This window comes from Nerophis lumbriciformis, linkage group LG27 (assembly GCF_033978685.3).
Source record: "Nerophis lumbriciformis linkage group LG27, RoL_Nlum_v2.1, whole genome shotgun sequence".
Lineage (NCBI taxonomy): Eukaryota > Metazoa > Chordata > Actinopteri > Syngnathiformes > Syngnathidae > Nerophis > Nerophis lumbriciformis.
Window position 1 is genome coordinate 8070226 of NC_084574.2, and position 23012 is coordinate 8093237.

Genomic DNA, 23012 nt, shown 5'->3' on the forward strand with positions numbered 1-23012 from the left:
AAAAAAGGAAATGAGATGGTGTGTGTGTTTGAAAAAGAGCAGGAAGAAGCAAAAGCTTACATATTTAATTGAATACGGTAATGCTAAGTGTCAAGAATTATACAGCGGTTGTTTCTACAGCTCATGTGCATGTAGTACCATACTTGTCAACCCTCCCGGATTTTCCGGGAGACTCCCGAAATTCAGCGCCTCTCCCGAAAACCTCCCGGGACAAAGTTTCTCCCGAAAATCTCCCGAAATTCAGGCGGAGATGGAGGCCACGCCCCCTCCAGCTCCATGCGGACCTGAGTGACGTGTTGACAGCCTGTTCTCACGTCCGCTTTCCCACCATATAAACAGCTAATGATGGAGGACGAGTTCTTGGTTTCTTATGTGTGTTTATTGTTAGGCAGTTTCATTAACGTCCTCCCAGCGCGGTAACAACACACAACAACAGCAGTCAAGTTTTCGTCCCTCGTAAAGCAGTTCGCCTGCCGTAAACAGCAATGTTGTGACACTTTTAAACAGGACAATACTGCCATCTACTGTACATGCATATGTGACCCACCCATAATGTGTCACATTTTTGTGTTGATTTATTTATTTTATTTTGTTGTTTGAATTCGTTTTTGGAGCTGTCATTACACATTTATCAGTATTCACATTGGTCAGTAGAGGGCAGTAGGGCGTTTCTTCCCAATTGAATGCTATCACCTGCAGACCGGAAGTGTCTTGTCATTCTGATGAGAGCGACCAGTCTGTGAACAATTGAAACGTCCTGTGTGCTTTTTCCTCTTGTATAACAGGTTAGTTTTGGTAAATCAACTCACTGAATCACTGATCATCCATGTGATCTTTATAAGTGTCACACCATCACATTCTGATGGTGGAGCCTAACTCTAAAGTGTTTGTGAGTTGTAGTTTGTATTTGTGAATGAATCCAGTGCACAGCTGCAGTAATCAATACAAACAGGCGACGTGAGTGCGCAATGTTTATATAGGAACTTCTGATCCTAATTCAGACTCCCAAATTAGAGCTCCCGTTTTCTTATTGATTTTATAATGTATATTTGTATAATGTGTGTGTTCTGAAATAGTGACAGAGAATAGAACAAGGATGGACAATTCAACCCTTAACTCAACAATGAGTAGATGAGTGTTATGTGTGTGTATATGTGTAAATAAATGAACACTGAAATTCAAGTATTTCTTTTATTTATTTATATATATATATATATATATATATATATATATATATATATATATATATATATATATATATATGTGTATACACACATATATATATATATATATGTAATAGAAAAATATATATATATAGCTAGAATTCACTGAAAGTCAAGTATTTCTTATATATATATATCTCTTAACCACGCCCCCCAACCACGCCCCCTGCCCGACCACGCCCCCCACCCCCCACCTCCCGAAATAGGAGGTCTCAAGGTTGGCAAGTATGGTAGTACACAGCTGCTGAAACCCACGCAAAGAATGTTCACTTTCACTCATCGTTCAATTAGCCCAGGTGTATCTTGTACCAACCTTCTTTGCCTAGTAAGTAGGAGTAGAAGCACAGGTGGTTGATGCTGAGGTAGAGCCACCCTTGTCGGGGCACCTTGCCCTTCCAGTAGCTGCAGGAGTAATAGTTGACCAGCTTCTCCTCCTCCGGCATGCCGAACAACTTGCGGAACCTGGAGCTGGCCTCTTTGAACTTGTCCGTGTCGTCGTCCTCTTTGACATCGTGGTTCTTGTTGTACTCTGCGATGATGCCCTGTAGCGCAACACACAAAAGAGAAGATTCAGTTACAAAATATAGATAGAATATTTGTAAAAAAAAAAGGCTTTTGCTCTAATAATTTTGCCTGAGAGGATGTCTATGCTCTTTAAAGGGGAACATTATCACCAGACCTATGTAAGCGTCTATATATACCTTGTTGTTGCAGAAAAAAAGACCATATATTTTTTTAACCGATTTCCGAACTCTAAATGGGTGAATTTTGGCGAATTAAACGCCTTTCTATTATTCGCTCTCGGAGCGATGACGTCCCAATGTGACGTCACATCAAGAAGCAATCCGCCATTTTCTCAAACACCGAGTCAAATCAGCTGTTATTTTCCGTTTTTTCGACTGTTTTCCGTACCTTGGAGACATCATGCCTCGTCGGTGTGTTGTCGGAGGGTGTAACAACACGAACAGGGACGGATTCAAGTTGCACCAGTGGCCCAAAGATGCGAAAGTGGCAAGAAATTGGACATTTGTTCCGCACACTTTACCGACGAAAGCTATGCTACGACAGAGATGGCAAGAATGTGTGGATATCCTGCGACACTCAAAGCAGATGCATTTCCAACGATAAAGTCAAAGAAATCTGCCGCCAGACCCCCATTGAATCTGCCAGAGTGTGTGAGCAATTCAGGGACAAAGGACCTCGGTAGCAGACGAGCGAGCTAAACCCCCTGGATGTCTTGGCTCACACCGTCCCTTATGCCACTGAAGATGATCAAGAGAAGAATATCGACCCTAGCTTCCCTGGCCTGCTGACATCAACTCCAAAACTGGACAGATCAGCTTTCAGGAAAAGAGAGCGGATGAGGGTATGTCTACAGAATATATTAATTGATGAAAACTGGGCTGTCTGCACTCTCAAAGTGCATGTTGTTGCCAAATGTATTTCATATGCTGTAAACCTAGTTCATAGTTGTTGGTTTCCTTTAATGCCAAACAAACACATACCAATCGTTGGTTAGAAGGCGATCGCCGAATTCGTCCTCGCTTTCGTCGTTTTCGTCGGTTTCGCTTGCATACGGTTCAAACAGATATGGCTCAATAGCTTCAGTTTCTTCTTCAATTTCGTTTTCGCTACCTGCCTCCACACTACAACCATCCGTTTCAATACATGCGTAATCTGTTGAATCGCTTAAGCCGCTGAAATCCGAGTCTGAATCCGAGCTAATGTCGCTATAGCTTGCTGTTCTATGCGCCATGTTTGTTTGTATTGGCATCACTATGTGACGTCACAGGAAAATGGACGGGTGTATATAACGATGGTTAAAATCAGGCACTTTGAAGCTTTTTTTTAGGGATATTGCGTGATGGGTAAAATTTTGAAAAAAACTTTGAAAAATAAAATAAGCCACTGGGAACTGATTTTTAATGGTTTTAACCATTCTGAAATTGTGATAATGTTCCCCTTTAAAAGAGGTCGTATTTTCATGTTTTTCTACATTTAAAACCCTTCCTTGGGGCCTACATAACATGTAATGGTGGCTTTCCGTCAAAATTTTGCATCGATTACATTTTACAGATCATCTTCAAGCCGTTCCCTTCCCAAATTCGCCGTTTTGTGGCCGGTCTTATTTATGTGCCTGCACAACTGCGTCTCTTCCCCCATCAGCCATGTTGTAGTTGTCAGTGCTTCCATATAGAGTCTACTGACCGCTGTAAGTTTGAACTAGATGTTAGAAATTACAACATTTGAGGATGCATGTGCATGTACGAGCCAGTCTGCCCCACAACAAGAGGACAAAGGAAAAGAAGGACCCTGTTGACCACAACTGAATAAAAAAAGCTCTTCGGGTAAACCTCCACCATATCCACTGACTTAACTAAGGCAAAATAAGTCACTAAAATCTCAAATTCTACATGGCTTTTTTGGAACAATTTAGACAAAAGCCAAGGCTGTTTGGTAAATATCTCCGCCATGCCTCCATGGATTGATTTCACATTTTCAGGACTTGTGGGGATCCCAAATACACCAAATTAGGTGCAAACAGCTAAGAAAAGTTGGTTTTGCATAATACTGCCTCTTCAAGTCCAAATGTCCAAAATGGAATAAGGAACAATTAGTTCTTTTTTGGGGGTGATCCGGATGACCGTCCAGACAGTGACACCAGAAGGGTTGCAGGTTCGATCCCCGCTTCCGCCATCACTGCCGTTGTGCCCTTGGGCAATATACTTTACCCACCTGCTCCCAGTGCCACCCAAACTGGTTTAAATGTGACTTAGCTTATGGGTTCCACTTGTGCTTTTACTTTAATGAATTCAGTGATTCTTTCACACATATCTTTTGGCTTAACTACATGGTCCCAGGCACACCAGTCATCAATCAAGACCATTGAGTGTCTTTATAACCGCGCCTTGAAAGTCTTAAACAAGAAGAGTATACGATATCATCATTGCCAAATTTGAACCAAATACAATATTTTAAGTTTTCCCAATTTTATTTTTGTTAGAATAATTGTTTCTAAATTATCACAAAAACTTTGTATTACATTGTGTTCCTGACAAGAAAACAAAATGCTGTCTTTGAGGCCTACCAAGAGTAAGGCTCGTAAAACTCCAGTGTGTGTGTGTGGGGGGGCAAGATGGTGTTCTTGTGTTCTTTCATTTTATGGTAATCAACAGAAGGAGATTGTTCTGGCCCAAGGACTTCAGAGCGGAGAGATGACAGGATCTGCCCAATTTCCAGACGAACTCTTTTCGAAGTATTTTACGAACTCTTTTTGAACTGACCTTTCCTGTGAATTGTTTACGACCTTTTCTGTGAACTTTTTTGCGACCTTTGTCCTTTGGAAACAGCGGTGGCAAAGTGGTCGGGGAGGGTCCAAAATAAAAGAAGGAGGCATACAATCTTTTGGCAGAGCGTGCTGGAGATTGTAGAAGGATACAATGTCCGGGCGACTCTCCTCAATATATTGAGTCCAAATTGAATTCTGTCTCTGTTTAATTCTGTGCCTCTTGTCTTGTTTAATAGATGTCATTAGTGTTTGAACCTGACAATTTTGTTACACACAGTCAAACTGTTTTTTAAATGCTTGGATAACTTCACTCCCCAATTGCTCTGCAAGGCAATTACAAGACTGCAAAGTGGCACCAGGGGCCGTATTTATCAAGCGTCTTAGAATTACTCCTAAGAAGTCTGCTAAGAGTTGACTTATGAGTAAAGAAATTCTTCGCTGAAAGCTGCACTTAAAAGTTAGTTATCAAGCATCTTACTCACACTTTCAGCGAAGTGTAGGACTGAATCTTAAGTGTCACACTCAGAGCTGAATTACGACATTACTATGTGCCGTAAACGGAATTTTAGGTGACGTCATTTCTGTGTCCATAGAAATGACCATCACGGAAGGGAATCCCTTGTCTAAGAATAAAGACATTTCTTAGAAATATTTAAGTGGACAATGGGAGTGTATATTTTGACAATAAACTACAAAATAATACAAAACAAACAAACAATATTGGCAATGAATCAAAAATAAATGTTTCCTTTTCTTTCCAATTCATTTTCCCAGTGGTGAGATATCGAAGCATTGTGATGACCTTTAGTTCTGATGTGAAAGCTCTGCTGCGTGATGTTGCTGATGAGATGACGCCCCTTATTAAATCTGTGACAAAAATAATACCCGCTCTGTCTAAACGATACCGTTTGATCAGCTGCTCGTCATCAAACAAAGCCAGGACATCCTTCCGCTCCCTGAACGTTCGCGCACGTCTCTCTCGCCTCAGTGCCATCCCCCGCTGGCAACTCCTAACCACTTAGGACACCTCTGAAGGTCTCTTAAATATCGTGTAGAGTAGGAGTGATTCTTAGACTTAAGAAAGTTGATAAATAGCTTTTATTCTTAAGTTTGAGAGTAGGACTAAATTTCGCAAATTCTCAGGACTTAAGTGTAAAATGGCACTCTAAGACGCTTGATAAATACGGCCCCAGATCTACCACCCGAGTAATGTCAAAAGGCAACTGTTGCGTTCCATTCCGTAGGACAGCTTTTGCCCAGACTGCCTTTTCAATAGAAGGACCACAACTATGGAACTCTCCACCTGACACTTTGAAAAGTATACCTGCACTTGTCACTTTCAAAAAACAAACAAAATTGTGGCTAGTTGAGCAACAATCGTGTTTCCATGTTTAGTTTTTACTAATTGGTTTTTATCTAGTCTGCACTTTGTCTGTTATTATTATTATTGGCTTTTATCTAGTTTGCACTTTGTCTGTATTATTACTATTATCATTATTATCGACTCCTCTTTGCCTCATTCTTTTTATTTTCCTATTTTTAATGATGTTAGATCTGTGTTGTTGTTGTTGGGGACAAGTGTTGTAAATTAGCTTTGGCTACAAACACTATGATGCATACATTGGATAACTGTTTCAGATATGTTTCTGTATCTGTCCCTATTTCAAATAAACCTTTATAATATGTAAAGCGCTTTGAGTCACTAGAGAAAAGCGCTATATAAATATAATTCACTTCTGCCATTTTGAGGTAGGACATGGCAGAGGTTTGCCATCACGGAGTGCTGTTCTAGTTCCTAATACTTTGTGTTCTATGTTGCTTACACCAGTAAGGAAAACAGTGTCACACTTGCCTGGACTTTTCCTTTGACGAAGGTGGTTATGTCGTTCTCGTTCTCAAAGATGGAGAGAGTCTGCAGCATGTTGTGCTCCAGCCACTCCCAGTGCTCCGTGATCTCTTTACGTGATGTTCCTGCAATGAAAGATGAAGATGTGTGAAGAGATAAACACAACTATACTTTGTCTGTTTCTGGCCACAGACAACAACTGTTAATGGAATTAGCAAACCTCAACCACTCTCCCTCCTCTGTACGCCACTATTCCTGGCAATTGCACTTGCGACAAATGAGCCATGAATCGTTCCGCAGCGAGGAATTAAGAGCAAATGGTGAAGCAGAGGGCAAAGAACAAGAAGGGGATAGAAACTACAGCAGCTTCGAACATCTGGCAATTGGCCTCGATTTGATGACTGTAAATACCATTTGTGGCACGCGCTAAGGGTTGTGTTCAAATTGTTTCTAGACATTAGGGCTGTGAATCTTTGGGTGTCCCACAATTCGATTCAATATGGATTCTTGGGGTCACGATTCGATTAAAAATAGATTTTTTTTTTTTCGATTCAATGCGATTCTCGTTTCAAAAACGATTTTTTTCCCGATTCAAAAGGATTCTCTATTCATTCAATACATAGGATTTCAGCAGGATCTACCCCAGTCTGCTGACATGCAAGCAGAGTACCGGTAGTAGATTTTTGTAGAAAGCTTTTATAATTGTTAAGGACAATGTTTTATCAACTGATTGCAATAATGTAAATTTGTTTTAACTATTAAATGAACCAAAAATATGACTTTTTTTTATCTTTGTGAAAATATTGGACACAGTGTGTTGTCAAGCTTATGAGATGCGATGCAAGTGTAAGCCACTGTGACACTATTCTTTTTTTTTTTTTTATAAATGTCTAATGATAATGTCAATGAGGGATTTTTAATCACTGCTATGTTGAAATTGTAACTAATATTGATACTGTTGTTGATAACATTCATTTTTGTTTCACTACTTTTGGTTTGTTCTGTGTCGTGTTTGTGTCTCCTCTCAATTGCTCTGTTTATTTCAGTTCTGAGTGTTGCTGGGTCGGTTTGGTTTTGGAATTGGATTGCATTGTTATGGTATGGCTGTGTATTGTTTTGTTGGATTGATTAATTAAAAAAATAAATAAATAAATAAAAATGTAAAATAAGAAAAAATTAAAAATTAAAAAATCGTTTTTAAAAAAAAAAAGAGAATCGATTCTGAATCGCACAACGTGAGAATCGCGATTCGAATTGATTTTTTCCCACATCCCTACTAGACATGTTAGCACACAATATATACATTATATACTCAAAGTTATAAAATAGACCAATGCTCAATGCATTACGGACAAGTACCGTATTTTTTCGGAGTATAAGCCGCACCGGAGTATAAGTCGCACCTGCCGAAAATGCATGATAAAGAAGGAAAAAAACATATATAAGTCGCACTGGAGTATAAGTTGCATTTTTTGGGGAAATGCATTTGATAAAACCCAACACCAAGAATAGACATTTGAAAGGCAACTTAAAATAAATAAAGAATAGTGAACAACAGGCTGAATAAGTGTACGTTATATGAGGCATAAATAACCAACTGGTATGTTAACGTAACATATTATGGTAAGAGTCATTCAAATAACTATAACATATAGAACATGCTATACGTTTACCAAACAATCTGTCACTCCTAAACGCTAAATCCCATGAAATCATATACGTCTAGTCCAGGGGTCGGCAACCCACGGCTCTCGAGCCGCATGCGGCTCTTTAGCGCCGCCCTAGTGGCTCTCTGGAGCTTTTTTAAAAATGTATGAAAAATGGCAAAATATGAGGGGAAAAAAATAATTTTTTGTTTTAATATGGTTTCTGTAGGAGGACAAACATGACACCAGCCTCCCTAAAAAAACTGCGACTTATAGTCCGAAAAATACGGTAGTAGCCGTATCCCAGACGTGCCCCTGAAAAGAGGTTTTTCTTAATTGCAGCCATGTTTACCAACCACATTTACCAAATTTCACACACACACACACACACACACACACACACACACACACACACACACACACACACACACACACACACACACACACACACACACACACACACACACACACACACACACACACACACACACACACACACACACACACACACACACACACACACACACACACACACACACACACACACACACACACACACACACACACGTCAGTCCCCTAAAGATTAAAGTCAATACAACTCATACAGGTCAAACTTTAGAATTTAAATGTGGTGTATTAGCAGATTAGAGATGCGCGGATAGGCAATCATTTCATCCGCAACCGCATCAGAAAGTCGTCAACCATCCGCCATCCACCCGACTTAACATTTGATCAGAACCGCACCCGCCCGTTGTTATATATCTAATATAGACGATGCAAGGCATTAGTGAGGTTATAAAGCTTTTGCCTGTTAAAGAAAGGAGACTGATCCAATGCAGCACAGACATTCGCGTGCCACGCTGTCACGACCCAGACGCACACCAGTGCGCAATCATATGGGAGCCGCGCTGAGCGCACCTCCAAGCGCGTCTCGCTGCCGGCGACGGCCGGGTATGGGCCCGACGCTCCAGCGCCATCCATTTTCAGGGCTAGTTGATTCGGCAGGTGGATTGTTACACACTCCTTAGCGGGTTCCAACTTCCATGGCCACCGTCCTGCTGTCTATATCAACCAGGGTGAGCCCCACCCCTTTCGTGAGCGCACTGCGCGCGGAGTGACCCCTGTTACGCGCCCCCGGCAATGGGGGTGGCGGGCAGGTAAGCTGCGCGGGCGGAGCGCGCGGAGTGACCCCTGTTACGAGCCCCCGGCCACGGGGGTGGCGGGCAGGTAAGCTGCTTACCTGCTGCGCGTGACGCCGGCCGCGGCGAAGGCGGACAAGGCGGGGTGTCGGTGCGGTGGGCGCGGTGGTGACCCTGGACGTGCGTCGGGCCCTTCTCGCGGATCGCCTCAGCTACGGCTCCCGGTGGGGCCCTCTCGGGGGAAGGGGCCTCGGTCCCGGACCCCGGCGAGGCGTCCCTTCTCCGCTCCGTAAAAGTGTCCATCTCTTTTTTTTTTTTTCTTCTGTTGTGGCATATGCTGCAGGTGCCTGCTCGTTTTTCGTATGTGGGTAACAACATTTAACTATGTATATATATTTCCGAATTGGTTTAACTGCCACCCGCCTGAATCTATTTAAAATCTAATTTTTTTAAATTTCAACTGCCCGACCCGACCCGACCCGACCCACGGATAAAATCTAATTTTTTTTAATTTCATCCGCCCGATCCGCGGATAATCCGCGGATCGGGCGGTTGTGTCCGCAAACCGCGCATCTCTATAGCAGATACACTATATGGCCAAAAGTATTTGGTCACCTGCCTTTACTCACATATGAACTTGAGCTGCCATCCCATGGAATTGTCCAAAATGTTTTGGTATCCTGGAGCATTCAAAGTTCCTTTCACTGGAACTAAGGGGCCAAGCCCAACTCCGTTCTAATTCATCCCAAAGGTGTTCTATCGGGTTCAGGTCAGGACTCTGTGCAGGCCAGTCAAGTTCATCCACACCAGACTTTGTCATCCATGTCTTTATGGACCTTGCTTTGTGCACTGGTGCACAGTCATGTTGGAAGAGCGGCCCATTCTTGCCAAACTGTTCCCACAAGGTTGGGAGCATGGAATTGTCCAAAATGTTTTGGTATCTTCGAGCATTCAAAGTTCCTTTTGCTGGAACTAAGGGGCCAAGCCCAACTCCTGAAAAACCAACCCCACACCATAATTCCTCCTCCACCAAATTTCACACTCGGCACAATGCAGTCCGAAATGTAGCGTTCTCCTGGCAACCTCCAAACCCAGACTCATCCATCAGATATGCCAGATGGAAAAGTGTGATTCATCACTCCAGAGAAGGCGTCTCCACTGCTCTAGAGTCCAGTGGCGACGTGCTTTACACCACTGCGTCCCACGCTTTGCATTGGACTTGGTGATGTGTGGCTTAGATGCAGCTGCTCGGCCATGGAAACCCATTCCATGAAGCTCTCTGCGTACTGTATGTGGGCTAATTGGAAGGTCACATGAAGTTTGGAGCTCTGTAGCAACTGACTGTGCAGAAAGTCTTTGCACTATGCTGACCCCTCTCTGTCAGTTTACGTGGCCTACCACTTGGTGGCTGACTTGATGTTGTTCCCAAACTCTTCACTTTTCTTTTAATAAAGTTGACTTTGGAATATTTAGGAGCAAGGAAATTTCACGACTGGATTTGTTGCACAGGTGGCATCCTATGACAGTTCCACGCTGGAAATCACTGAGAGCGGCCCATTCTTTCACAAATGTTTGTAGGAACAGTCTCCATGCCTAAGTGCTTGATTTGATACACCGGGCCAAGTGATTAGGACACCTGATTCTCATCATTTGGATGGGTGGCCAAATACTTTTGGCAATATAGTGTAGATAATAGCACAAAATGCACATTTGGCGCCCCAAAAATCGACATCCACAGACGTGTAACTAGAATTTCTGTCCACAGGAAAACATATTCACCAGCTGTCCTGCACATTTTGTCCAATCAGAAGCTTAAAAGAGCCGCCACAGCTAACCGGATGGCATTATAAAGCCTCTGTTCATAGAAGGGATATAAGCCACACCCACAACATTTTAGAAGAAAAAAATGTTTTTCCATCACCACCAGACTATAAGCCAAAAGATATACACATTGTGATGTGAGTTATTTACACAGACAGATAAATGTTTACTTACATACCTTATTTGTTTACAAACAGTGTCTGTAACACGGCAGTAAAACATCAGATCAAACAAAACAGAAGTCGTCGTCATGACACAAACTAGCTCTCTAATCAACTAACCAGATTCAATAACTCCACGGTTACAACTTGGTGAATTTACTGACAAATTTGTGAAACTGAAACAATACAAAAAGAATGCCGTTGTAAGTTAATAATAATAACACAGACAGTCTGCTAACAACGATAGTGTCATTACATTACGATAGCACGTACAAGTATGCATGAAAGCACTCCTGCAGACATCCCACGTGGGACGGATTAGTAAATATAAACGGTTTTAGTTATACTGTAAAACTTACAAACGTTGCTTGGAGTGATGAAGAATCCATATGAGTAGAAACGCTATCGACGGCTAGAAGACTGAAAAGTTAAAAAAAAAAAAAATACTAGTGGAAAGACACTGCGGTACCTGCAGTGAGTGAGCTCGTCCAAAAGATGGCGCCATAGCACAAACAATAAAACACCTCAGCGTATTTGTTTGGTTGTTGTTGTTTTTTTCTACTTTTTTTTTCCCAATGGCCTCAGCGAAGACAAATCCATAAAGTAGCCGCACCGTTTTATAGGCCGCTGGGTTCAAAGTGTAGGAAGAAATTTATAGTAACCGTAATTAGGGGTGTAACGGTACACAAAAATTTCGGTTTGGTACGTACCTCGGTTTAGAGGTCACGGTTCGGTTCATTTTTGGTACAGTAAGAAAACGACAAAATATACATTTTTGGGTTATTTATTTACCAAATTTGCAAAATCTCCCACCAAAAATATTTTTCTTAGTGGAATATTTGATGTGAAGTAATGGGAACCTTGGCTAGGTCAATAATTCATAATAACATTGATTTTGATTCAATATTATGTTTTGAGCAATGACAGTTTGAAAGAAAAAAAACCCAGCTTTGTTTTATTAGTCAACATTGCAACTTTTTCTAAATTACCTTTAACCTTTAAGCTTTTTTAGTTCACTTTTGTTATGTTTTTGTTTATTTTAATAGGATTTTTAGAATGTGCCGTGGGCCTTTAAAACATTAGCTGTGGGCCGCAAATGGCCTCCGGGGCACACTTTTGACACCCCTGCTATAGATAATAAAAAATTCAATGTGATAAATCTATGGATAAAAAGCAGAGCCTGGCGACGCATGCGCGTTTATCATAACTCTCTCTCTCTCTCTGTCTCTGCCCCTCCCTCACCAATGCTGCTGTTTGTTTATCATAACTCTCTCTCTCTGCCCCTCCCCCACCAATGCAGCTGTGTGCACAATTAGTTTTGTTTTTAACCCCTTCTTAACCCTGAACTTACCGTATTTTTCGGACTATAAGTCGCAGTTTTTTTTCATAGTTTGGCCGGGCTCCAGTGCGATTTATGTTTTTTTCCTTCTTTATTATGCATTTTCGGCAGGTGCGACTTACACTCCGGTGCGACTTATACTCCGAAAAATACGGTATATTGAAAATTCACGCAACCCTAACTCAAAATGCCGGACATTTGAGGCATTTAAGAAACTCCGCCCTGACAGCTCCGCAAAAGCGGACATGTCCGGTGAAAAGAGGACGTATGGTCAGTCTATCCTAGCCCGTTAGCTGCTAGCATGCCGTGTGTTGTGCCTCGGTGTGCATTGTTTACACAACGTGCGTTACGCTACTTAATATGTCCGTGTGGAAACTCGTTCGGTACACCTCCTCAGTGGCCTAGTGGTTAGAGTGTCCGCCCTGAGATCGGTAGGTTGTGAGTTCAAACCCCGGCCGAGTCATACCAAAGACTATAAAAATGGGAGCCATTACCTCCCTGCTTGGCACTCAGCATCAAGGGTTGGAATTGGGGGTTAAATCACCAAAAATGATTCCCGGGCACGGCACCGCTTCTGCCCACTGCTCCCCTCACCTCCCAGGGGGTGATCAAAGGGGATGGGTCAAATGCATTTCACCACACCTAGTGTGTGTGTGACAATCATTGGTACTTTAACTTTAACCTCCGAACCGAACCAGAACCCCCGTACCGAAACGGTTCAATACAAGTACACGTACCGTTACACCCCTAACCATAATCAATTTGCGCACAATTGATATCATAGGACAGTAACTTCATGTTCTGTGGTTAAGTAGGGACTAAAAACATGAAATCATGTTGTACATTTCTTATGACACAAATTTTTACGAATTTCACCGGTCCACACAAACACTCTCTTCTCTGGCCAGGGTTTCCCAAAAGCTCTACTTTAGACAACAACCTATGTTTGCGTGTGGACATTTTAAAAGTATCCGCATTTGTATGGACATGGACCCATCAGCATACTTGCCAACCCTCCCGGATTTTCCGGGAGACTCCCGAAATTCAGCGCCTCTCCCGAAAATCTCCCGAAATTCAGGCGGAGCTGGAGGGGGCGTGGCCTCCAGCTCCGCCTGAATTTCGGCCCTGAGTCCGCTTTCCCACAATATAAAGAAGGTCTACAGTAAAGCAGTCCGTCTGCCGTAAACAGCAATGTTGTGACACTCTTAAACAGGACAATACTGCCATCTAGTGCATTTGATGTGCGTGCCACACAGCAATGCATAATTAGAGAGGGTGTTCAGCATGGTTAGAAAGATAGTGACAGAGAATAGAACAAGGATGGACAATTCGACCCTTAACTCAACAATGAGTAGATGAGTGTTATGTGTGTGTGTATGTGTGTAAATAAATGAACACTGAAATTCAAGTATTTCTTAATTGACTTTCAGTGAATTCTAGCTATATATATATATATATATATATATATATATATATATATATATATATATATATATATATATATATATATATATATATGTATATAGCTAGAATTCACTGAAAGTCAATTATTTCTTTTATATATATATATATATATATATCCATCCATTTTCTACCGCTTATTCCCTTCGGGGTCGCAGGGATATATATATATATATATATATGAAATACTTGACTTGGTGAATTCTAGCTGTAAATATACTCCTCCCCTCTTAACCATGCCCCCAACCACGCCCCCCGCACCCACCCCCCACCTCCCGAAATTGGAGGTCTCAAGGTTGGCAAGTATGCCCATCAGTCCCTAATTTTTTGGCATACCTAAAACCTCAATCTTAAACACAAATGGACCAAAATTCCCGCAGGCCCACTACAGAATCTTTTGCTTAAAAGAGGAGACTACCTCAACAATAATTAAGTGTTGTTTGAGAAAAACAAATGCATTATGTCCTGGTATATTTCTTGTCAACACCCATAAAGGACAGAATTCAAATACAGACAAGCGGCCAAATCTTGGTGTGAACATTCACTCCTTCGTTAATCGTGCCCTTTCAAAGTCCACTGGGGGATGATGTAATGCGCAGTGGAAGGCTGAGCACATGGGAGACGACAGGATGTGTGGCGGATATTCGGATGTGTGTGCGAGGGACAGGAAGGCTCCTTCCTTTCAACAACTGCAACCCTAAACGGCGAGTTGACGCACCGTGAGCGATGATCCAGTAGGACAGCGAGTCCGGGGTTTGGTACAGAATCCTATAGGGGGCCATTCGGGCACTCGAATCCAGGACAACGTCCAAGGTTCCCACCAGCAAACCTGTCAACACACAAATACAATGCTGAAGCAATGTATACACTGCAAAAACTGAAATCTAAGTAAGATTAAATATCTCAAATAAGGGTGATATTTGCTTATTTTCTGTCTGATAAGATAATTCTTCTCACTAAGCAAATTTTATGTTAAAGTGTTTTACTTGTTTTAAGGGTTTTGGTCCGAAATGATCTCAGTAAGATATTACAGCTTGTTGCTGAGATTTGATGAGCTATATTGAGTAAAACATGCTTGGAACTAGAATATCAACTGTTGCAAAGCTGTGTCATCAACACTCACAAGTATAAAACTACTTTTTTAAAGTAATAATTTCTTATTTCAAGCATGAAAAAAAAAAATGACTTTGACACAATTGTGTCTCATAATTAAAACAGATGACAGCCAAATGGACTTTGCTGTTTTATTTTCAATGAAACAATAGAAAATACGTACTCATATAGTAGTAGTACAGTTGTTATTAGTGAGAATTAGGGATGTCCCGATCCAGGTTTTTGCACTTCCGATCCGATACCGATATTGTTTTTGCACTTCTGATCCGATACCGATACTGACCGATACCGATACTGACCGATAATGGCCTGACAACTAAGTAGGCTAAATAACTTTAAACTTTAATACATGCTCGGATAGGCCAGTATCGGTATCGGTCAGTATCGGTATCGGATCGGAAGTGCAAAAACAATATCGGTATCGGATCGGAAGTGCAAAAACCTGGATCGGGACATCCCTACTCCGGAGCGACTTATAGTCCGAAAAATACGGTAGACAACATACCAACAATGGTAATAGACAAAATAGCAACAATGGTAAGGAAACATTGAGCACATGTTAATACTTTGAGACAGAGTACAACAGCAGGTCAAATTAAAGACCCTCATCTCAATATTTGAAACAGACCCCATGTTTGTATAATAGCATAATAGTTTAACTTTTGGATACAACGTTGTCGGTGTGCCTAATAAAGTGTGCAGTTGGTCTGTTGCGCAACATGCAAAAGGGGATTATGACTAAGCGTGAACACAATAATCCAAATGTGGTTTTAATGAGGATAAACTCAATTATCGCTGCCCATATAAATGCAAGCCATTGTGTTTTGTTGCTAGAAAAAGACTTGTGTTGCTGATCGCCGTCTTCTATTTGGTATTTGCCTCGCTTTATCTTTCCCGTGCGCTACTTGTGTAGAATGAAGACAAAGCGGTGGAACGAAATGACCCTGAATTAGACATGCATATTGTTGGCGTGCTTCCTGCCATACAGTACGCCCTACACATGAGCAAACAGCAGCTTATTCTCATCAGGCTCCGGGGAGATGGATGGCGAAGGTTTAGTCGTAAAGGCGCAAAGGCTAACGACATAATGCAGTTTAATCACTTTGCATCCCATGAAACAAAAAGGTGTTTTGTCACGCATAAAATAAAACAAAAAAAATGAAAATGCTGGGGAAAACCCCCTCCAAAGCGACTAACAGCAGACTCACTTTCACTCTCACTGCGGGTTGACCACAGCGATAGTTCAGTCAGTCGAGGTTGCAGGTGTCAATAAATATAGAACCGCCTGTATTGGAGGATGTTTATTTTGTAGAAAAAAAATCAGCTCAGGGTGTAACGGTACACAAAAATTTCGGTTCGGTACATACCTCGCTTTAGAGGTCACGGTTCGGTTCATATTCGGTACAGTAGGAAAACAACAAAATATACATTTTTGGGTTATTTATTTACCAAATTTGTAAACAATGGCAAAACCTACATATACACACAGGGTCCATTGCCAGGGTTAATGTGGTCAACATATATAAAATAAAAACTAAATAAGATAAAGCTCAGAATGGTTTCTTAACAAAACCTTTCTACATATAAAGTGCTTTTTTTGATTCATTGATTGATTGAGACTTTTATTAGTAGATTGCACAGTACAGTACATATTCCGTACAATTGACCACTGAAATGGTAACACCCCAATAAGTTTTTCAACTTGCTTAAGTCAACTTGCTGAAATTGTACATGTAAACAAACTACCGTATTTTTCGGACTATAAGTCGCAGTTTTTTTCATAGTTTGGCCGGGGGTGCGACTTATACTCAGGAGCGACTTATGTGTGAAATTATTAACACATTACCGTAAAATACCAAATGATATTATTTATCTCATTCACGTAAGAGACTAGACGTATAAGATTTCATGGGATTTAGCGATTAGGAGTGACAGATTGTTTGGTAAACGTATAGCATGTTCTATATGTTATAGTTATTTGAATGACTCTTACCATAATATGTTACGTTAACATACCAGTTGGTTATTTATGCCTCATATAACGTACACTTATTCAGCCTGTATATTTTGTTGTTTTCTTACTGTACCGAAAATGAACCGAACTGTGACCTCTAAACCGAGGTACGTACCGAACCGAAATTTTTGTGTACTGTTACACCCCTACTTATCAGTCATCCACAATCGTTGTCTTTGGGAGTGGAAGCGAGGCTAGTCGACAGCGACAGAATTAAGAGCAAAAAGACGATTGCCCCGTTGTGGGAATATATTGGCTTCAAACAAAATGAGCCAGATTATCAACACAGACGGACGACCCAGTATTCCAAATTTATGGAGGACCCCCGCCCCCAAAAAGACCCTAACCACGTTTTTCCAAATTGGTAAAAACTGCACTACAAGATGTTCAGTAATTATTGAAATGCAAGTTTTGCTAACAAAAATTGAGAGACCATTTTATTTGTATTGTTTATTTATTTAGCATAATTCTTCTTGGTAAAAAATTAAAGTGAAATATAAGGGTTACTAGCAATAATATTGTTATATATTCATGATTACATTAGAACTTAATTAGTCTTAAAATCATGCGGTCAATAATATGTTTATAATATTTTGTGGAACAATTATCATCCAGCAAAATGTGTTATCAGCCCTGTTATCTTTTTCCTCTTTAGCAACAAGTTGTGATACAAACTCATCAAACAAGACTGTTATTAAACTTCTACCGTATTTTTCGGACTATAAGTCGCAGTTTTTTTCATAGTTTGGCCGGGGGTGCGACTTATACTCAGGAGCGACTTATGTGTGAAATTATTAACACATTACCGTAAAATACCAAATGATATTATTTAGCTCATTCACGTAAGAGACTAGACGTATAAGATTTCATGGGATTTAGCGATTAGGAGTGACAGATTGTTTGGTAAACGTATAGCATGTTCTATATGTTATAGTTATTTGAATGACTCTTACCATAATATGTTACGTTAACATACCAGTTGGTTATTTATGCCTCATATAACGTACACTTATTCAGCCTGTATATTTTGTTGTTTTCTTACTGTACCGAAAATGAACCGAACTGTGACCTCTAAACCGAGGTACGTACCGAACCGAAATTTTTGTGTACCGTTACACCCCTACTTGTCAGTCATCCACAATCGTTGTCTTTGGGAGTGGAAGCGAGGCTAGCCGACAGCGACAGAGTTAAGAGAAAAAAGACGATTGCCCCGTTGTGGGAATATATTGGCTTCAAACAAAATGAGCCAGATTATCAACACAGACGGACGACCCAGTATTCCAAATTTATGGAGGACCCCCGCACCCCAAAAAGACCCTAACCATTTTTCCAAATTGGTAAAAACTGCACTACAAGATGTTCAGTAATTATTGAAATGCAAGTTTTGCTAACAAAAATTGAGAGACCATTTTATTTGTATTGTTTATTTATTTAGCATAATTCTTCTTGGTAAAAAATTAAAGTGAAATATAAGGGTTACTAGCAATAATATTGTTATATATTCATGACTACATTAGAACTTAATTAGTCTTAAAATCATGCGGTCAATAATATGTTTATAATATTTTGTGGAACAATTATCATCCAGCAAAATGTGTTATCAGCCCTGTTATCTTTTTCCTCTTTAGCAACAAGTTGTGATACAAACTCATCAAACAAGACTGTTATTAAACTTCTACCGTATTTTTCGGACTATAAGTCGCAGTTTTTTTCATAGTTTGGCCGGGGGTGCGACTTATACTCAGGAGCGACTTATGTGTGAAATTATTAACACATTAGCGTAAAATATCAAATGATATTATTTAGCTCATTCACGTAAGAGACTAGACGTATAAGATTTCATGGGATTTAGCGATTAGGAGTGACAGATTGTTTGGTAAACGTATAGCATGTTCTATATGTTATAGTTATTTGAATGACTCTTACCATAATATGTTACGTTAACATACCAGTTGGTTATTTATGCCTCATATAACGTACACTTATTCAGCCTGTATATTTTGTTGTTTTCTTACTGTACCGAAAATGAACCGAACTGTGACCTCTAAACCGAGGTACGTACCGAACCGAAATTTTTGTGTACCGTTACACCCCTACTTGTCAGTCATCCACAATCGTTGTCTTTGGGAGTGGAAGCGAGGCGAGTCGACACCGACAGAGTTAAGAGAAAAAAGACGATTGCCCCGTTGTGGGAATATATTGGCTTCAAACAAAATGAGCCAGATTATCAACACAGACGGACGACCCAGTATTCCAAATTTATGGAGGACCCCCGCCCCCAAAAAGACCCTAACCACGTTTTTCCAAATTGGTAAAAACTGCACTACAAGATGTTCAGTAATTATTGAAATGCAAGTTTTGCTAACAAAAATTGAGAGACCATTTTATTTGTATTGTTTATTTATTTAGCATAATTCTTTGTTGGTAAAAAATTAAAGTGAAATATAAGGGTTACTAGCAATAATATTGTTATATATTCATGATTACATTAGAACTTAATTAGTCTTAAAATCATGCGGTCAATAATATGTTTATAATATTTTGTGGAACAATTATCATCCAGCAAAATGTGTTATCAGCCCTGTTATCTTTTTCCTCTTTAGCAACAAGTTGTGATACAAACTCATCAAACAAGACTGTTATTAAACTTCTACCGTATTTTTCGGACTATAAGTCGCAGTTTTTTTTCATAGTTTGGCCGGGGGTGCGACTTATACTCAGGAGCGACTTGTGTGTGAAATTATTAACACATTACCGTAAAATATCAAATGATATTATTTAGCTCATTCACGTAAGAGACTAGATATATAAGATTTCATGGGATTTAGCGATTAGGAGTGACAGATTGTTTGGTAAACGTATAGCATTTTCTATATATTATAGTTATTTGAATGACTCTTACCATAATATGTTACGTTAACATACCAGTTGGTTATTTATGCCTCATATAACGTACACTTATTCAGCCTGTTGTTCACTATTCTTTATTTATTTTAAATTGCCTTTCAAATGTCTATTCTTGGTGTTGGATTTTATCAAATAAATTTCCCCCAAAAATGCGACTTATATATGTTTTTTTCCTTCTTTATTATGAATTTTCGGCCGGTGCGACTTATACTCCGAAAAATACGGTAATCAGAGACTGGCAAAAACAAAAGTCTGGTCTGGAGCAGGGGTGTCAAACTCATTTTAACTCAGGGGCCGCATGGAGGAAAATCTATTCCCACGTGGGCCGGACTTGTAAAATCTTTTGCCCAAAATATAACAAGCACATTCTGAAAATGTCAATTCTCTTGCCAAAACACTTCAAGTTAGTTCAAAATTATGAGGAAAACATTTGGTGAAGCTGTAAAAGCACCATGAAAAACACAAAGCCATTCAACTGTAAGCCTATCTGGGATTGAACAACATATAGAATACATAAATAACTCTTGTAGGCATTAATTACCTCATTTGTCATTTCCACATATTAATCCTCTGCTAACGCAACAAACCATACAAACTGAGGTAGAAATTATTCAAGAGGTTTGAGTTGCTTATGTGGTTTCCCATTCACTTCCGCAAACAAATAGGAGGATGAATATTTTTCTTGGAACACTGTGCACTCTGCTTGCACTGTTCGCCTTTTTCACAGAAACATGTTGTGGAAATGAGGGTGCCAAAGCACGATGTGTTCAAAGTAAAAGATGTAAAATGGCAGGCTTTACGTTGAGTCAACGGGGAGGTAGCCACAGCCCCACCATACTGTGTACCTCTAGCTTGCTCGGCCTCGGTATAAACAATTTGCTTGCCTAACAGAATTGCTATTGCGACATCCAGTGGACACATTAGGTGTAGGAGTTTCTTTCATTTAAAAATGCAGCTCCTTTACACTTAGCAAACTCATCTTGCTGGCCGGATTAAACCCGTTCGGGTCGCATGTTTGACATCCCTGGTCTGGAGTGTCTCAACCGAGCTGTTTTATTCACAACCTGACAGCTACTCCAAGTGCTAACTGCTAGCCTCAGGCACGTACACATAATGTCGTAATATGAAGACACACGACAACCTATACATATCGCAACATAAATGGCACAGAACAGCTCCCTTTCAAAAAGAGAGGTAAAACAAAAGTAGTGAATCGAAGAAAAAAATGATAAATAAATACAGTGACAATGTCGGACAAGCAGAAATGCACAAAGCCATGTTTGTTTACAGCGGCAGACAATGCTTTTTCAGCACCTGCAGTGAGCGAACTCGTATGAAAGATGGCGCCATAGCACAAAAAATAACACACCTTTCCTTTTACGGTATATGGTGCGCATGTCAAATTTAAGTATTCCGATTTAAGGTGTGATGCATGATAATTCATGACATAATCGGATAATTTAAAATCCATGTACACAGAAACAATCTAATCCAAATTATGATCAGATGAAATATATTTTGCCCATGTAAACGTGGCTAATGTCTCTCGTTTTCATGCTATCCTTTAAGCTGGCTAGCAAGGTAGAGCCCACTTGCTTCTCCAGAAAATGGGCAATGTCTTTTAGTTAATCAAAGTGTCAATCACGGTTTTACAATCATTTCAATTCAAAACGATAATACTAACCGTGAGGAGTTTTACCGCGGTTTATCATTATACCGTTTATCGTTACATCCCTAGAGTCAACTCAAATTTCCAACAAAATCTTGCCCCCGCTTTTTCTACCCTGTCTTTGTTATTGTACGGCCATTGTACGTGTAACAAACTAGTCTGTTTGCCCGCAAATATTTCCCCGAAATAGAATGCACTGGGGAGTGCTCAGAGAGTATGGGGTATCGGACTGTCTGATTGTGGCAGTCCGCTCCCTGTATGATCAGTGCCAGAGCTTGGTCCGCATTGCCGGTAGTAAGTCGGACACGTTTCCAGTGAGGGTTAGACTCCGCCAAGGCTGCCCTTTGTCACCGATTCTGTTCATAATTTTTATGGACAGAATTTCTAGGCGCAGTCAAGGCATTGAGGGGATCTGGTTTGGTGGCTGCAGGATTAGGTCTCTGCTTTTTGCAGATGATGTGGTCCTGATGGCTTCATCTGGCCAGGATCTTCAGCTCTCACTGGATCGGTTCGCAGCTGAGTGTGAAGCGACTGGGATGAGAATCAGCACCTCCAAGTCCGAGTCCATGGTTCTCGCCCGGAAAAGGGTGGAGTGCCATCTCCGGGTTGGGGAGGAGATCTTGCCCCAAGTGGAGGAGTTCAAGTACCTCGGAGTCTTGTTCACGAGTGAGGGAAGAGTGGATCGTGAGATCGACAGGCGGATCGGTGCGGCGTCTTCAGTAATGCGGACGCTGTATCGATCCGTTGTGGTGAAGAAGGAGCTGAGCCGGAAGGCAAAGCTCTTAATTTACCGGTCGATCTACGTTCCCATCCTCACCTATGGTCATGAGCTTTGGGTTATGACCGAAAGGACAAGATCATGGGTACAAGCGGCCGAAATGAGTTTCCTCCGCCGGGTGGCAGGGCTCTCCCTTAGAGATAGGGTGAGAAGCTCTGCCATCCGGGAGGAGCTCAAAGTAAAGCCGCTGCTCCTCCACATGGAGAGGAGCCAGATGAGGTGGTTCGGGCATCTGGTCAGGATGCCACCCGAACGCCTCCCTAGGGAGGTGTTTAGGGCACGTCCGACCGGTAGGAGGCTGCGGGGAAGACCCAGGACACGTTGGGAAGACTATGTCTCCCGGCTGGCCTGGGAACGCCTCGGGGTCCCACAGGAAGAGCTGGACGAAGTGGCTGGGGAGAGGGAAGTCTGGGCTTCCCTGCTTAGGCTGCTGCCCCCGCGACCCGACCTCGGATAAGCGGAAGAAGATGGATGGATGGAAAATGCACTAACAAAGAAACCAAAGTGACTCAGTCTCAAAATAAGCCAACATGGGACTGAAGAGAGCCAAACAATTGAGAAACACGATCAAATTCAAAAACAATCCTGTAGCCAAGTACAAAGCTT

The 23012-nt window shown here is 41.1% G+C and overlaps 1 protein-coding gene across 2 annotated transcripts in view; it reads right to left on the reverse strand.

Annotated features, from left to right (window-relative positions):
* tbc1d9 (TBC1 domain family, member 9 (with GRAM domain)) overlaps positions 1-23012 on the reverse strand; it is a 100071-nt gene that overhangs the window by 38963 nt on the left and 38096 nt on the right. For both annotated transcript variants that reach the window (XM_061922913.2, XM_061922912.2), the window contains exons 2-4: positions 14644-14754; positions 6365-6483; positions 1537-1765 (exon numbers count right to left, since the gene is read on the reverse strand). In XM_061922913.2, coding sequence (XP_061778897.1) covers positions 1537-1765; positions 6365-6483; positions 14644-14754 — 459 coding nt within the window. The remainder of the gene's footprint in view (positions 1-1536; positions 1766-6364; positions 6484-14643; positions 14755-23012) is intronic.